Source organism: Camponotus floridanus, unplaced genomic scaffold (assembly GCF_003227725.1).
Source record: "Camponotus floridanus strain SB8 unplaced genomic scaffold, Cflo_v7.5 scaffold20, whole genome shotgun sequence".
In the NCBI taxonomy this organism is placed as follows: domain Eukaryota; kingdom Metazoa; phylum Arthropoda; class Insecta; order Hymenoptera; family Formicidae; genus Camponotus; species Camponotus floridanus.
In genome coordinates, this window is record NW_020229326.1 from 1,927,993 (window position 1) to 1,945,899 (window position 17,907).

Below are 17,907 nucleotides of genomic sequence, written 5' to 3' on the forward strand. Positions count from 1 at the left end.
GGCCATTGACTAGCATCACCGACTGATGCACGCGCTGACGCGCTGTTATCGTGCTCCGAAAATTTCGGAAGCGGATCGCCCTCGCATAGTGGAGTACAAATTTTCTCGACGTATAACCACAGTATAACTTTTCTCGACACACGCGTGTTGGTAATCGACGAGTGTAGAGGTGACGAAGAAATAAATAGAGAACGACTGGTGCGTGAGTGGCATCTTGGCATCTTGTCATTCTCGCCGAATCTACCGACGATCGAGACATCAATTGAGGATTTCCCGGAGAGTAGAGACGTTTCCTAGTGCAAGGCGATGGTACGATGACCGCTCTCAGGTGTCTCGTGTACGCGTTCGCCGTGGTGGCAACCTCATTCGCCTGTAAGTATGGTAGCGTGCATAACCGCTATAGTGCGACTTCCTGGCACAACCCACCCGACCCAGCCCATCTCGATGTAACATGGCGTGCGAGTGATGATGCATAACGCTATTACACACGCTAGATAGTCCTTTCGTAATATTTTGTGCGTCTATTGTTATTCTATTTTGTAATACAGACTATACATGTTGCAAACTTTTATAACTATTATTTTCTACTTTCTATTCATCTATTTGTTATTATAAAAAATCAGGCTCTGCATGCATTAACATATATTATGCAATATATGTTAATGCATGTAGAGTCAATGATTAATATACATATATTTGATTTGATAAAAAAAGCATATCTTTCATTATAAAGTTTAATTATGAAAATATCATATTTTATGTATTTTATTTTATTTCAGTAATAGTTTAGAATAATTTAAACAAGTGTGCAAATAACTTTATAATGTCTTTATATTTGTAGAATAATTTCAAAAATTTTATATTCTAATAGTATATATTTCACTAAGAAAAAATCTTTCTGTATAACAAGATAAACAAAGATTAACAAAATTCAACAAACATTTTAACAAAATTACAATTCTGTCTTAGATGACGACGAATGCTACATTCCTCTTTTGGATAGAGCTCAACTAACAGCAACTTCTTCCTTGCCCGAAAGAGGTCCAAAGAATGCCAGGCTAAATGGTAAGAAAAGACATTCGAGTATTTTAATTTCTATTCTCTTTTCATGCGTCATATTTAATTTAGACGTGAAATATTGTCCAATTGTTTATATATACATATATAGCATAGAATTATGCTACTAGTAGTAGTTTGTTGCTTGCTTTCTATATCTATGAAATCTATTGTTATCTACATTATGCACTATATATTTGCTTCTGTTTGCATTAATAATAGTTACAATGATTCTGCTAATACTATATGATATTTTCCAATAAATTCTGGTAAGAGTTAAAAACCTAATTACTGTCGATAGGCACTGCCTACCATGATAGTTAAGCTCAATTATGAGAATTAAGCAAGCTCATATGTGCCATCTATGACACATTGTTCAATCATTTTATACTCATCTTATCTTTATTACATATACTTTAAAGACAAATACTATAGATGATATAATCTCTTAGATTACAAGCAATAAACACAGTATAATAAATTTATATTTGCTTCAGGTGGATCCTAGCAAGTAGCCTGGAGAGTATCTCAAACGAGATACCTTGCAAAACATTGTTTTTATAATCAGAGATAATTTAAGAAAGTACCAATTGCAGTCATAAAATAGACAAAAAGTACATGGGATGTGCAAACTGTGATTAAATAATCGGTTATGCGTAATACCAATATTTTTAGAATGTCATCAGCTATTCGGTGGGCATTTAATTGGAAAGAGTGGAACCCGAGCGAGCGAGAGTTTGAATATGCAATTTCTTGTGTACAAAACGATGAAAAGACCAGATTAGGAAAATTCGTATTTCGTAAAGATGTTAGAGCTTCCCTTGTAGGTAGATTATTAATGAGAAAATTTGTGAATGAGTACACGGGTCTGCCATATGATAAAATTGTTTTCATTAGAGATGAAAACAACAAACCCATATTAAAAAATAAGTCTACTGTTGTAAGTTTCAATGTTTCTCATCAAGGATCTTATACGGTTTTAGCGGGCGAGATTAGAGATATAAGATTAGGTGTAGATGTTATGGCATTGGAATATACCGGAGGCAAAAGTATCTCCGAATTTTTTCGTATAATGAATAGCAATTTCTCATCAGCGGAGTGGCAAGAGATCAGAGGTTCTGCTTTAGAAAAATCTGAAACAGAACAAATATCTATGTTTTGTAGACATTGGGCATTAAAAGAGAGTTACGTTAAAGCACTTGGTATGGGGATTGTTGTTGATTTAAGGAATATTGACTTTCGAACAAATTCGGACTTAAGCGAAGATTCGATTACAACTGACACAGTCTTATATATTGATGGAATCAAACAAAATTGGTTGTTTGAAGAAACTTTACTCGATTCACAGCACTGTGTTGCCGTCGCGTTGCAGGAGAATGATAATTCATTACAATTACATAATACCTTGTTTGAAATAATAAATTTTGATAAACTTATAGCACATGCAGTTCCACTCTTTCCGTTAGATCCACAATACACGACTCAATATTTCGCTAAATCTGAAAAACCACAACTTTATTGATTATTCATAGAATAATTGAAATACTATATGAAGGATAATATTTCTTAATATATTAATATTAAAAGATGGATATATAATATATTTTGTATATTAGTTTAATCATATAAAATAATAAAGAGTTAAATAATATTTTTCTATCTTTTTACTTACCTTTTGATAAGTTTTGAACAACTTATATATTATTCTTTCTATATTTATATTGCAATAAAAGTTAAGTTGTAAAAAAAGTACATTAATGTATCTTTGTATGTATAAAATAATAAGAGCAAAAAAATCTGACTTGTGTCACATAGATTTAAAAATTATACAATTGTATTATAAGTATTTGTATTGTAGAATGTAATTGTGTTAATGAATTCTTTTGAATTATCTTGAATCCATCTTCTCTAAAATTATTATTTAGTATTTCTGTGCGAGAGAAATTATTATATGAATAAAAAATGAATAAACAATGAATAAAAAATTTTCTGCATCCTACTTTGTACTTTAAAAAGTTTGAATTTGCAGTAACAGTTCTAGTACAATCCAGTTTTTAGTACAATCATATAAATTGATCTCTGAATATAAAAGCAAAATACTTTTAATTCTAATTATTTGGCTATGTTCTGTCCCCCTATTTGTAAGCGCTCTCCCTTAAGTTTACTTTGAGTTGCATGCATGCACAAATGTTGTGGTGTAGGCGGAAACGCATGGACGGCTAGCAGCTCCGATTTCGGTCAGTATTTAATAATCGATCTGGGCCAAGTGATGAACATCACAGCCATAGCGACTCAGGGCAGATCGTTGCAGAATGAATATGTTATGGAATATCGTATTGGCTATGGCACCAACGGCCTCGATTATGTGGATTTCAAGGAAGAAGATGGCCACGCAAAGGTAAACTCGTTCTCGCTGTCGTGTTAATTTTTCTAATCTTCATTTTGCTTCTAATAAGGCATGGCATTATTAATTAATATGCGTGAAATTGCTAACAATGCAAGGCTCACTTATGCACGCTTATGTAAATAGGTATTGTAATAATCTATATATAGAATAAGTGTATGAGTTTTATATATATTTTACAAAACTTCATATCACAAATAAAAGATATATAATCAGGTTTGTTATCGGTAAGTATCTTGATGTGCTTTATATAGACTTATACCACAGAATACTTTGCACCAATTATTTTTTTCTTCTATCTCATTTCGATATTTATTTTTCTTAATATCACATGTAAATACATTCGAATGCAAAATGAGATATATTGAAAAGAATATTTTACAGTATAATTGAGTGCAAAAATTAAAGATATAGTTTTATAATTGAACAGATTAACTAGCACAAAATAAACTAAATTCATTGTCCTTTAACTATTCCTACATCCGTTTGCTTGCTTTGCTTCCTCCTTTCTTCTCTTACACATGGACATGGAGCTGGGCTTTACAGGAGATTCCACGTGGTCACCAGTACTTAGCAGTTACAATCAACATCTTACTATGGAGTTGGGGGACAGATATGAGATACGCAGCATTGCTACGCGAGGGCGGGCTCATACTAATGAATACGTGACAGAATACATTATCCAATATTCTGATGATGGTCAAGCTTGGGCCAGTTATGAAACCCAGGATGGTGAAGATGAGGTATTAACTTCACGGATCGAGTCTAAAATTTCTTCTATTTATATATATAGAGAAATATACTTTTTCAACATTTTTAAATTATATATGAGAAATATGTTATGCAAATATGCAAAATGTAATATGTATTAATATTTGTATATGTGTAGAGATATAAACTATATATATATATTTTTTGATAATATTATTAAATTGTAATATATAAGCTATCTCTTTTTACTTAGTATACTTAAAAATTTTCTTAGACAGATATAATGTACAATTTTTAAGCAAGTATACAAAAAATGTAATTTCTTCTCATTCTTCTATATACTCTAATAACAACGTATTATAAAATTTCTTAATTATTTCTCTTTTTGTAGAAATATTGTACAATATTGCATTAACGAAATGTTTTGCTGTATAAAAATCTTTCATGTTTTGAACGATACTGTTTGGAATCTTCTGTTTTAATCATTGCTATTGGGATTTGAAAATTTAGATATAGTTATAATGTTATTATGATAATCGAGAAGAATAATTCTTTAAAATTTTCGTTAAAATTTATAGATAAAATTTATAAATAAATTTATAAATCTATTTATAAATTTATAGGTAGATTTATAAATAGAACATTTCCTTTGCTTTTGTATCGTTAAAAGAGTCCTTTTGTTTTTCTAAAAATGGGAATATTAGAGAGAATGAATTTTGAACGTATATATTCAATGATAAAGTTATTAATAGTTTTAACATTCAAACAGAAAAATTATAGAAATTAAATTTATCAAATCTATTAAAAGAAATCAAAAAATGTTTTGCTTCTCGACAATTTTAATGATATTATATCTATAGCTTTTAGTATTATTATATATCCATTTTTACGTCTCTTATCACTAACAGTCTAGCTATACTAACATGTTTGTGCAATTAATATTAATTGGGAAGGGGAGGAAGAGATATTTATTGCATTCATTATTCAAGATTGAGGAGATAAGAATTATTCAATAATTATTATTTTGCTTGATGAATGTTTGTGCATGTAATATATAATCAAATAAAGAGGTCATCAAAGCAATTTGATTACTTCTTTAATATATAGGATTTTCAAACTGATCTAAAAATCAAATGGTATTCTTCAATAATGTAAATTTAAGAAATTAATCTTAACAGTTCTTTGTACAGAATTCCTCTTTAGTAGGACCTACTTTTAACTTATAGCATGTATTCAATTTAATAATATTCTGCATTATTGTCGCGGCATTAATTATTGATTGGCACTGAAATAAAACGGAAAATATCAATTTAGTAATAGTAAAGTAGCATCATTTAACATTTAAATTTCATTTTTTCTACAGATGTTTAAAGGTAATGTAGATGGAGACAGAATAAAACTTAATAAATTCGAGGTACCGATAATCGCACAGTGGATAAGAATAAATCCAACACGATGGCGGGACAGGATATCGCTGAGAGTTGAACTCTATGGATGCGACTATGGTATATGAAATAATAATAATCATATTTGTACTTGTTTTTTAAATATGCAATATATCTAAATTATCTGTTATTTCAGTATCTGATGTTGTCTCCTTTAATGGATCGTCTCTTGTACGGCTGGATTTATTAAGGGAGCCTGTCGAGACCGATAGACATTTTATGCGATTCCGTTTTAAAACAAATAATGCCGATGGTGTATTAATGTATTCTCGTGGTACGCAAGGTGATTATATAGCCTTGCAATTGCGGGACAATAGAATGTTGCTTAATATTGATCTCGGATCCGGTATTATGACGAGTCTATCGGTTGGCAGTCTTTTGGATGACAATATGTGGCATGATGTCTTAATTTCACGAAATAGGAAAAGTATTTCCTTCTCTGTTGATAGAGTACTAATCAAAGGTAGAATAAAAGGAGAATTTCATCGATTGGATTTAAACAGAGAAGTGATTAACTTTTTTAATAAATGTAAAATATTTCAAATATTTATATTAGGTGTACGTGGATTAAAACAAATGAATTTTTTTTAGCTTTACATTGGTGGTGTACCCAACAAGCAAGATGGTTTAGTGGTAAACCAGAATTTTACTGGTTGTATAGAAAATTTTTATTTAAACTCGACGAATATAATTCATGAGATGAAGGAAACGGAAATCGCAGATGAGAATCTGAGATACTATAGAATCAATACGCTCTATAGTTGTCCGGAACCTCCGGTGATACCTGTCACGTTTTTAACTCCTGGCTCTTTCGCTAGACTGAAGGGTTATGAAGGTATACCATCTCTGAACGTCTCTCTCGCGTTTCGAACTTACGAAGAGCGAGGAATAATTCTTTACCATCAGTTTACGACTCCGGGCCATGTTAAGGTTGTCTTCATCTTCATTAAAGCAAACCTAAAATCTAAAATAAAATTCTATTAGTAAATACAATTAAATTTATTTTTGTTGAATAGTTATACCTAGAAGAGGGTAAATTGAAGGTCGACATAAAGACAAGGGATAACCCAATTGCAACTCTAGATAACTTTTATGAAAAATTCAACGATGGAAAGTGGCACCAAATAATTTTGACAATTGCCAAAAATTCTCTCATCTTAAATGTCGATGGGCGGCCAATGAAAACTGAGCGTCTCCTCGATATGTTGACTGGATCATTTTATTTGATCGGCGGTATGATCGGCGCCGGGAGCAATCGTGGTTTCGTTGGTTGTATGAGGATGATAAGTGTCGATGGGAATTATAAATTACCGACCGACTGGAAGGAGGAAGAGTATTGCTGTAAGAACGAGATCGTCTTCGACACTTGTCAAATGGTAGATCGTTGTAATCCCAATCCTTGCAAGCACTCTGGTGTTTGTCGTCAAAATTCTGACGAATTCTTTTGCGATTGTGCTAATACTGGATATGCGGGTGCCGTTTGTCACACCTGTAAGTATTCGATCTGTTTCAATAATATGTAATGTAAGATATATTTCTTTAAAGTTAATATTACAATTCTACACAGCATTAAATCCCTTATCGTGCGAGGCATATAAGAATATGAATGCGGTAAATCAACGTGCAGAAATTAAAATTGATGTGGATGGGAGCGGACCTTTGAAACCATTTCCTGTCACTTGCGAATTCTTTACTAATGGCCGCGTAATGACAGTTTTACGTCACAGTAATGAATATTTAACTCCTGTCGATGGATTCGAGGAACCTGGCAGTTTTATACAGGATATTAATTACGATGCTGATCTCGACCAAATAGAAGCTTTATTAAACAGATCTATAAATTGCAGACAAAGAATAAATTATGCATGTAAACATTCCAAGCTATTTAATTCCCCAGGTATTTACATATTTAATTATCTCACGTGTTGTACTTTCATTTGTATTTGTATTAACTTTTGAAATTACATTTTCAGTTCCTCAAGGTATTCAGTTTAATCCGAACTCATGGTGGGTGAGTCGGAATAATCAAAAGATGGATTACTGGGGCGGTGCGTTGCCCGGATCGCGAAAATGCGAGTGTGGTATACTTGGGAACTGTGCGGATCCTACCAAGTGGTGTAACTGCGATGCTGGATTGGAAGGATGGTTGGAAGACGGTGGCGATATTACGGAGAAAGAATATCTTCCTGTCAAACAATTACGTTTTGGCGATACGGGTACACCACTTGACGAAAAAGAGGGTCGTTATACGTTAGGTCCGCTTATTTGTGAGGGTGACGGTAAGTTTACCAACTATTTTTTTCCATTTCACAATAGATATAGAGAATATCGATAAAATTCATTATTAAATTAATTTTTGATGGCATAAATAAAATATACATCATCGCTGTTATTTTACATTGCAGACTTATTTAAAAATGTAGTCACATTCCGCATTGTGGATGCTACTATCAATCTTCCGACATTTGATATTGGGCACAGTGGTGACATTTACTTCGAGTTCAAAACTACTGTCGAAGATGCTGTGATAATTCACAGTAGAGGACCTACTGATTACATTAAGGTTTCCATAAATACTGGAAACCAGATAAATTTTCAGTACGTGGCTGGCGGCGGGCCGCTTACTGTGAGTGTGCAAACGTCTTATAAGCTGGCGGATAATAGATGGCATTCCGTGTCGGTGGAAAGAAATCGTAAAGAAGCTCGAATTGTTATTGACGGAGCATTGAAGAACGAAGTACGAGAACCACCAGGTCCTGTGCGAGCGCTTCATCTCACCTCGGATCTCGTGGTGGGGGCCGCTGCCGATTACAGGGATGGATTCGTTGGTTGCATAAGAGCGCTGCTTCTCAATGGTCAATTGCAGGATTTAAGAAGTTATGCCCGGCGTGGATTATATGGCGTTACCGAAGGTTGTACGGGCAGATGCGAAAGTAGTCCTTGCCTCAATAATGGTACATGCCATGAAAAGTATGATGGATATTGGTGCGACTGTCGATGGACGGCATTTAAAGGACCCATCTGTGCAGACGGTAAGTATAGAAGATACTTGAATATAGAATGCGATCTATATTAAATCTATTAATTTTGGTTAATGCGCTGATTATTTTCAGAGATTGGTGTAAACATGCGACCGAGTTCGATGATAAAATATGACTTCATGGGCAGTTGGCGTTCCACTATCGCTGAGAACATACGCGTTGGTTTCACGACGACAAATCCAAAAGGATTTTTACTTGGTCTCTTCTCCAATATCTCGGGAGAGTATATGACTATAATGGTCTCAAATAGCGGACATTTACGCGTAGTATTTGACTTTGGTTTCGAGCGACAAGAAGTCATATTTCCGGACAAGCATTTCGGTTTAGGGCAGTATCACGACGTCCGGATCGGCCGGAAAAATTCAGGCGCGACTTTGATAATGCAAATTGACAATTACGAACCGAGAGAATTCGATTTTAATATAAAAAATTCCGCGGATGCACAATTTAACAATATCCAATACATGTATATCGGCAAGAACGAATCTATGCCGGAGGGATTCGCGGGTTGTTTATCGAGAGTCGAGTTTGATGATATATATCCGTTAAAACTACTCTTTCAAGAAAATGGACCCGACAATGTACGTTCGCTCGGTACTCCATTAACTGAAGACTTTTGTGGAGTCGAACCGATCACGCATCCGCCGGATATCGTCGAAACGCGACCACCACCACAAGTGGACGAAGAAAAAGTGAGAGCTGCGTACAACGAGACTGACACAGCCATTTTAGGGAGCGTAATAGCGGTTCTTCTAATTGCACTCGTGATTGTGATAATCCTCATAGGTAGATATCTGTCTAGGCATAAAGGTGAATACTTGACACAAGAGGACAAAGGTGCTGAGATAGCTTTAGATCCGGATTCAGCAGTTGTACATTCTACCACAGGCCATCAAGTTCAGAAGAAAAAAGAATGGTTCATCTGAAATGTGTTGAAATGTATCACACATTAAAAATGTAAGTATTGGAGAAAGGAGTACACATTAACTTAATCTAAAATATTATATATAAACATTTCTCAATAAGGATAATGTCTCTTTTGCTCCGTTCAATTATTATTTTTACATTTTATAATTTTGTATCAGAGACACACTCGATATGTGTATCATAACCAGAGACAGAAACCAAAAGAGAGCTGACCAATTAGAAAACTAAACGTTGGTGAATTCCATTATAAAATTCGTAATAGCTTTATTTTAATTATAATTTTGATAAATTGTATAATTAATATATTAATTATTAATATATTATTAATTGCAGTATTTGTATTTTACTCTCTTTGATATTTCTATTTTAAATAAATTGATAAAGAATTCGGCTCTATGTAATTAATAATACGATACTTAAGAAACGAGCGGATAAGAACCAAACGCGGATGGTAGTGCGTAAATTTCTTAAACATTAATTGTTCGCGAAAAATTTTTAACGTGCACAATAGGCATATATACAAATATTTTACTTGATGTATAAACCAAGATATGAATTCTCATTTTTGAGAATTCTATATCTATATAAAACCCTCTTTACCCTGAAGAGATGTAGACAAGAAAAATATCGGGGCGAAGTCGATGAATCGGGAAACGAACCTGAGTCTTTCGCTTGCCGGGCGACTGCTCTTACCACTGAGCAAATTTTTCGCGAACAATTAATGTTTAAGAATTTTACGCACTACCATCCGTGTTTGGCTCTTATTCGCTCGTTTTTATTTTAAATTTAGACCTATCTAAAGATTAGTTTTATATTTGATGCCCTTCTGTAAGACAGCAGAACTGTTTATCTCATAAAGGATTTAATGGAAAGCTAAAGAAAAATTTGCTGTTATCTTCCATAATTTTTGTAATAATTAAGATAATTTGTGTTATGCTACTTTGTATACTTTTAGATACAATAGAAAAAATAATTTAATATTAAAATTAAAATTAAATTTCACAGAATGGAAATTGAATTTTGGTCAACCAGGATTCTGTCTCATGCGGCGTTCATTCCATATTATTTCTTTATGCATTACTCGCAATTCTTCACAATGTAATATGACTGCCGAAATCTCATCAATTTCTGTTGTTAATTATCTTTTAAAGAATGAATATGGATAGGAAACGAATGTTTTTTCTTGCGTTATATGCCAATGAGAAAAAGAGAGAAATCAATTAACTCTATGATATATAATTTCACTGGAGTATGTATCTTACATGTTCCAATTTATATACATCTTTACGATCGGGCATAAAAGAGAGTTCTATGTAATATAAGTAAATTCTACATGTACAAAGCTATCTCTATTCTACAAAGATAGATTATTTACATTTATATATAAATATATATTTTGTTCTTTCTTTTTTTCTCATTCAACAATTTACAGTATTAGTTGTAATGTCTACCGTCCAAAGTGCGTTTAACACTTTTTTTTATTTTATTTTTTTCACTCGTTTATATGATTATATTTTACAGATGTTTACTTTTTTTATCAATAGATCTGCAAAAATTCATGTAATAATTTAATATTAATATAGCATTAAGGAGATAGTAATGTAATAGTTAAATAATAAAAACAAAAATAATAATAATAATATAATAATAGTAATTATATGCTAAGCATTGCTAATGTAATACACAATGAAAATGTATATAAGTCATTTTTATACAAAACAGCATACTCGTATTACTTTTTGCTATTAAAAATCGATATCTCTTGTACAACGACGCTAAACAGGCACGAAATCAACAAAGATGTATTCAACACACTTCTGTACGAACATATCGCAATATATATGATACTCAGGCTTAAAAAAAATAATCTCAATAATACAATATATCTTTTTTTTATACGAGAGTATAAAAGAAAATGAAATCGATTTAAATAAATCATCTGAAGTTTTGTATGTTCTTTGTGTTTTTTAAATATATTTTTAAATGCGCATTCAAGAAAATTTATAAATTTTATACAGAAATGAGAGAGATATCGATAATTTACTCTGAATGATTCTCAAACTGTATAAGAATATTCGGCTTTGATATTACTTACCGACATTGAACATTATTTATTAATTACTTACGCAAATTTATATCCGGATTCGTCTCGTCGCTGCTGCATCTAAATAGAATGTGAAACATATAATAAGTTTTTGTCATTTGTATGCTGTAAAAATTCTCGCGAATAATCTTACGAATATATTTTGTATGAAATTCTAAATTGGCGAAAGCCTATAGAATGAAAATTGAGTAAAATAATGATGGGCGAATGAACTTTTAGGCACGTAAGCTGTATTTACACGTGTACTTGTCAAAAACAACTGGTCGAAATGTTAAACATTAAAATACAATAACCTTCGTAAAAGAATTCGCTACCTCTAGAGCGCAATGTTGACTCATCTCGCGTTTACACGATACGTGTCTCTCGATATCTAACATTTTTGTCTAATCTATACCTAGAAAAAGTAATATAGTTAAGAGCAATCTCTCTATAAATATACATACAAATATCTCTTGTCCTTAATAAGTAAAGAATCTCAGTACGTATTTTAATAAAAAGTGTCTATTTTTAATATCACTCGTGTTCCAAATTGCTCTGTTGTGTGCTTCCAACATCATGATTATAACACAACTATATGTAAATATCGTGTTTTATTCTTTCACGTATGTGCCAGTCTTTCATCTGACTGATATTTGCCAGTTTTCTATCCCACGATCGATAAAACTGGATATAATTAAACTTGCGAGCCGTGCAATAATTCGTACAAAAAATCTCTAATATAAAGTTCGAAAAGTTGATCCGAAAAATCGTTGGTAACTTTTTCGTAAATTGTATAAAATTTAAAACAAGAAACGTATAACAACAAATTGTCTGGAGTAGATCAGTCGGACTTGGAATAAAAAATTTAAGTAACAAATTAAATATTCATTTAAGTAACAAATTAAATATTGATTTGAAAACAGTTCGCGCACATCGATAGAGATAGCGATTTCTCTCAAGTACATACATCGTGCTATTTCTCCAACACGCCTCATACTATACCGAGATAAATTTCGTCAATATTTTTTTTCACTGAATTGAATGAACTTTAGAGCGTGTAAGGATTTTGTACCGATTCACCTTCGATGAAGAGAATCATCCGCGCAAAGAAATATTACGATACAACATATTCCAAGCACCGCGCTCGAGCGGCGATTAATTGCGCTCGATTAATAATACCTAACGCGATGCGAAAAGACGAAGTTATTTTCTCGTTGTCTAACAATATACAGATTGTTCCATACATTTCAAATGACGAATATCTTTGAAAATATTGATAATATTAAAAATGTTTCAAACAAAAGTTGGGTGGAAATGATATGAAGATAAACTTTGTTTTTTTTCCTTTTTTTTAATGGAATCCCTTTTGTATTAATCATATATGTTTTTATATTTATTTGAAACATTTTTCGATATTATCAATAATTTTGACGATATTCGTGTGCATCATTTAAAATAGGACATTCTGTATATCATATATAATAAATCGCGAATCTTAGACATATTGCGATCTCCTTGAGCGTCGCGTTAAATCACTTCGAACACGCACGGTGAACACGCATGAGTTTCGGTTGGCTTCATGCTTTATATATGCAGATACCTCCGAGAGAAGTCAACATATATATAATAATTTATTCATTATATTACAATAAATCGTTCTACACATAATGGAGAAGAGAGCGATTGTTACAGCGCGGTCGACGCATCAGGACGCGCGGCGCAGAGTCGAGAGAGAGGATCGGCGAGAAATTGAACCTTCTCCCGGTCCCGAACGACGAAACGAGGATCGCTGGCCGACGATCGCGATAGCGACGAGATAGCGTATCACTGATATGCACTGAGGGAGAGGACTTTGGATTTAATTACAGTTGCTTAAGTACACGCGTTCCGCGTACAATCTACGAGTGGGGCCACTAGGACGCCGAGGTGTACCAGCCGTTTGTCGTCGATTTGTTGCCCGGATGGTAGATATGGAAGCCGGCGCTACCAGCCGGATGATGATAGAATTGTGGCTGCTCCGTCAGGCCCGCCGAGGCATACGCCGCTGCGGCATCTAAGGCACTCGGATGAACAGTGGCCGAGTACACTTGAGGTTTCAAAGGTAACGGCTGGGCTGGTTCGTATTGATGACGGAGAACTGGATCCGTATACGCTGACGAGTTCTCGTAGCTATTTATTACGTTCACGGAATGCAGCTGTTGTTGTTGTTGTTGCTGCTGCTGTTGCTGTTGCTGCTGCTGTTGTTGTTTGTCCCGTGGCGATACCGACGACGGCGGCGTCATCGCCGAATGATAGTCTACCGGGTAGCCAGCCGCAGTGGCGGACGTATACGACGAAACGAGACTGGTGAAAGCATCGGCACAGCTGGTACCGTTGGATCCTTTTTGATTGTGCGCGGCGAGCACGAATTGATGTTCACCGTACGTACTGGAGCCTTCGGAACCTGGCGGTGTGGGCAGCGGTCCGTTAGGAGCTGTCTCGCCAGGGTAATAGATACCAGTCGATGCGGGTGTCCGCGTACCGCTGCTTGACGTGATCCCGTGCACGTTGGCGCGTATCACGCTCTCCCGGTTGGCCGCGTAAAGCTGCCTGAGGAGCGCGGAGGCGGGTAAGGGCGCGGCCGCCGCCGCCGCCGCGGATTGCTGGGGACTCAGATGACCCAGATGATGATGCGCACCGATCCACTGTATCGTGCTACGTTGCTGTTGCTGCTTCAGCAATGCATCCGTACTAAAGTCCGTCGGTTGGTGATGGAGGGTTGCCGGGGAATTGGACTTGTTCAACGAACTACCTGGCAAATGCTTCGACATAGCCTGCTCCAAATCCTTGACCGAGGTTCCCGAGGTACTCTCGGCCCCGTTATCCATCCTGCCGCTATCGGTGCGACGGGATTTTGGGCTAGTCGAGCAGAGAGTCTGTTCAGTCGTCGAGATCGAGTGCGTGGACGTCGCGCTGGGGCTGAGGGTCCGAGTCGCTCTCTCGCTGTTCGACTCCTTAACCGCCGTCGCTTCCTCCTCGTCCTCCTCCTCCTCGTTAGAACTGCTGTCATCGTCCTGGATTTTCCGCTTATGACCGCGTAGTCTCACCACGAGTGTGCTAATATTCCCGACGGCCGTCTGCGATGACTCCTGCTGCTGCAACTGGGCTATATTGTCGTGATGCCGGCTACCACGCTTCTCGCTTTCCGACGCGTGGCTCTCCTCTCGCTCCTCGGGTGGCGACCGATGCGATTGCTCCTGATGCTGATTCGTAGGGCCGCCTCGACTACGACCCTCTGAAATCGAAAGTCGCAACGAATATCGCTTCAAGATGAGTACCGGGATGCACGATCGGTGAAATTGTAACTTTTCGCTAAGTCAAAGAATGTTTTGTACCTCCTCTGTCAGCGTCCGGCGATCCGTTCTCCGGATCATTTCCGGCTGTATCTTCCCTCTTGACGCCGGTGACGCCGTCCTCCAACTGACAGCAGTCCATAATTAAGTTTTCGTATTCTCGACCGCTACCGGAAAGACAGGTGTGATAAAATTTGACATTAAAACGAGTCCATCGTTTCTGACTGATTTATTTCTAACTCACCTTATGACATAATTGACGCAAATGATATTTTGCTCCTCGGCATTTTTCGAATTACACACAACGGTAGCGCAAGTCTGCAACCACGTGTATCCACCGCTCTTGTTCATCAGTCGATAGTAATGCGTTAGTACTTGTCCTTTATGGATCACTAAAATCAATCATAACTAAATGTTTTCTAAAGATTTCGCGATCTATCATACTGAAATATATTGATCAAAGAGACACGATATTGTGAAATACATAAATTTTCTTATTTGTCTAAGTTTTTTTTATATTCCTTCGAAAGTACCAGTGTCGAAGCTACCGTTTGTACGACGAGAAATAGTATTTTATAAGCATTTTGTGAATCGCGAATACTGATTAATTGTTCGTTTATATTCGGGGATATATGCTCGATTCCATTTCTGTATAATGCTCTTAAAAGTGTGCGGCGTCTATAGCTTTTATCTCGCAAGAGATAAATCGTTCGTTGTTAAGAAGATATTTTTCTTGTTTAGCTGATTGGGACACAAGATGATTATCCGTATAATTGTCTTTGACAATGCGCTCGTTTCTACCTCGAGAAATATCTTGTTGTTGTTCAAAGGATCGAAATGACAAAGTCATGTTGGAATACGTCGCGATATTTTTTTCATGAGAGAAATCTAATATTCCCGTATTTAAAAAATCTCACAACTGTCTCATTATCGTGAAGATTAGGAAGATGATATCAATTAACGAGACAGCGATATGTGACATGTGACAAAAATCACGCAGTAGTTATTACGCGAGATCGAATAATTAATGAGAAACATTATCCCCGCCTACGCAGCTAATAATCTCTGATTTGAAACGTTCAAATACAAACAGATACGTACTTACTAAATCTGCAAGCGGTCGCGCGCAGTCGAAAAGACCAACGTATTAATACTTTCGTGCTTTTCTCTCTTCCCGGACAGCTTTGACACCCATCGCGCTCTTTCATCGAAGTATTTTCCTAGAACAATAGGAGCAAGAAATTCTGCGGCAGATCTATCGACTTTGTTTGTTGAAAACGTATGTATGAATAACGCGGCTTTAGTTTCGTTAATCATTTTCCGGGTACAGATTGCGTAGGAAAAAAAAATAAAATTGAATTTATTCCGAGAGAAAACAGCTATTTTATTACGGTTATTTGAAACAATTTAATTTTTATTTGCTCAATTCATTTAGCGTCCCGACATTTTTACGTTTGTTATAGTCAAAGAGATTTCTCGATTTTTGCGCGACGGAATTTTAATTTACGTTCTCGATCCTTTGTGTATCTTTGTTACGATGCTTTGTCCGATTCTGTTGTTATTTCTTGCAAATTTTGCAGTTTATTTTGCAGCTATTCTTTCTTTCTTTTACATGTCTCTTGTTTAATCTTTATACTTTGCTTCATTTATTATTTATCGAATCCTTGTTCTTCCTTTCTTTCAAAATTTTCATTCGAGCGTACTATTTTAATTTTATTCAGATTAATTGGCTGTTAAGAGGCGCATCATCAAACGTGTTGGGGAAACCGGCGAAAAAGTTACGTTCAATGATCATTACAATATCAGATGATATAATAATTGGTACTCATTGGTGCACGCAATTATTATTTGAAGGGTGAATTATTCGGAATTCACGTACACACGCGCGTGGTGCGTTCTTTCGAACATTACACAGAAAACATTAGGGAGCGCGAATAAAGACCCCCTCGTGTGATTTTACGCGATCGTGCAAACGGTACTTAGCGACTTTATTACGAGCGAGATTGATAACGACGATATATAATTCATGACGATTACATATACTCACGATCTACGTGAGACCTTCGCAGACGATTCGCGTCCTCGCCGTGGCACAGCGCGTAGAGATTCTTCCCCGTTAATTCATCAGCCGTGTAGTCCAACAAATCGGAAACCCTGAGGACATGAATTGCAAATTCCTATTATAAAGCGACTTCGTTATTTATAATCTTATCTATTCTATTTTTCCTCTTTTTCCCTTTTTATACATAAGGAAAGAAAATGTGTAGAATGATATTTTAAATATTTGTTTAAAAAAAATAAGAGAGGAAAAGATTCGCATCGAGTATTTCGCATCTAGGGTTGCACAAGACTTAAGACAATATTCTTAAAAATATTGTATCGGTATTGAAAATGTTCGAAAATTTAAATTCTGTCTTGATATTAAGTGAATTTTCGCAGTAAAATTTCGTCTTGTATTGTATTTTATCTCGATTTTATTAATTTTTATCTAACACTGAACAATTGTTTAAAATAATATTTAACTCTTTATGATATATAACAATCTAAGATAATTAGTATTGTCATTATATTTATTAATATATTCATGTCATAATAAGAGAATCGTGTACCTCTATTGTATTTAAAGTTTGATATAATTATATAACATTATATACAATTTTATATCGTTTATTTTATTTATTATATTAATTACTTTTAAATTTATTAATATAAATGTGTTTATATCTGTTAAGTAAAATTTTTTAAACGTATAATAGTGATTTTTTCCATTTAATTTATAAATACATATAGATTTTAGTTTTTTTTAAAAAAAACCAATAATCTTGTCGATTTTAATCTTGATATTATCTTGTTAATTAATTAAAAATCTTATCTTGATCTTGTTTCGAATTTCGAGACAAGACAAGAC

General features: G+C 34.8%; 3 protein-coding genes across 19 annotated transcripts in view; 2 read left to right on the forward strand and 1 right to left on the reverse strand.

Annotated features, from left to right (window-relative positions):
* The first annotated feature begins 5 nt into the window (after positions 1 to 5).
* LOC105249938 (neurexin-4) lies at positions 6 to 11,075 on the forward strand. 5 transcript variants are annotated; one of them, XM_011255741.2, is made up of 12 exons: positions 6 to 372; positions 970 to 1,065; positions 3,258 to 3,454; positions 5,535 to 5,676; positions 5,753 to 6,123; positions 6,208 to 6,546; positions 6,633 to 7,107; positions 7,184 to 7,513; positions 7,590 to 7,895; positions 8,022 to 8,648; positions 8,730 to 9,614; positions 10,590 to 11,075. In XM_011255741.2, the coding sequence occupies exons 1-11, from the start codon at positions 315 to 317 to the stop codon at positions 9,581 to 9,583; spliced, it is 3,795 nt and encodes a 1,264-aa protein (XP_011254043.1). In that variant the 5' UTR covers positions 6 to 314; the 3' UTR covers positions 9,584 to 9,614; positions 10,590 to 11,075. The 5 variants fall into 5 exon arrangements, with proteins under 5 accessions (XP_011254043.1, XP_011254044.1, XP_011254045.1 ...); XM_011255742.3 differs by lacking the exon at positions 10,590 to 11,075 and adding an exon at positions 9,743 to 9,924; XM_011255743.3 differs by lacking the exons at positions 3,258 to 3,454; positions 10,590 to 11,075 and adding an exon at positions 4,007 to 4,203 and having other exon boundaries at positions 8,730 to 9,869.
* Positions 970 to 2,609, forward strand: LOC109609909 (L-aminoadipate-semialdehyde dehydrogenase-phosphopantetheinyl transferase). The gene is made up of 2 exons (XM_020027140.2): positions 970 to 1,065; positions 1,554 to 2,609. Exon 2 carries the CDS (start codon positions 1,709 to 1,711, stop codon positions 2,576 to 2,578), a length of 870 nt encoding a protein of 289 aa, XP_019882699.1. The 5' UTR covers positions 970 to 1,065; positions 1,554 to 1,708; the 3' UTR covers positions 2,579 to 2,609.
* An 842-nt stretch (positions 11,076 to 11,917) lies between the features above and the next one.
* Positions 11,918 to 17,907, reverse strand: part of LOC105249939 (protein trachealess) — a 74,493-nt gene continuing 68,503 nt past the window's right edge. For all 13 annotated transcript variants that reach the window (XM_025408276.1, XM_025408275.1, XM_025408274.1 and 10 more), the window contains 4 exons: positions 17,047 to 17,153; positions 15,244 to 15,391; positions 15,042 to 15,166; positions 11,918 to 14,941 (listed from right to left, as the gene is read on the reverse strand). In XM_025408276.1, coding sequence (XP_025264061.1) covers positions 13,581 to 14,941; positions 15,042 to 15,166; positions 15,244 to 15,391; positions 17,047 to 17,153 — 1,741 coding nt within the window. In that variant the 3' untranslated portion in view covers positions 11,918 to 13,580. The remainder of the gene's footprint in view (positions 14,942 to 15,041; positions 15,167 to 15,243; positions 15,392 to 17,046; positions 17,154 to 17,907) is intronic.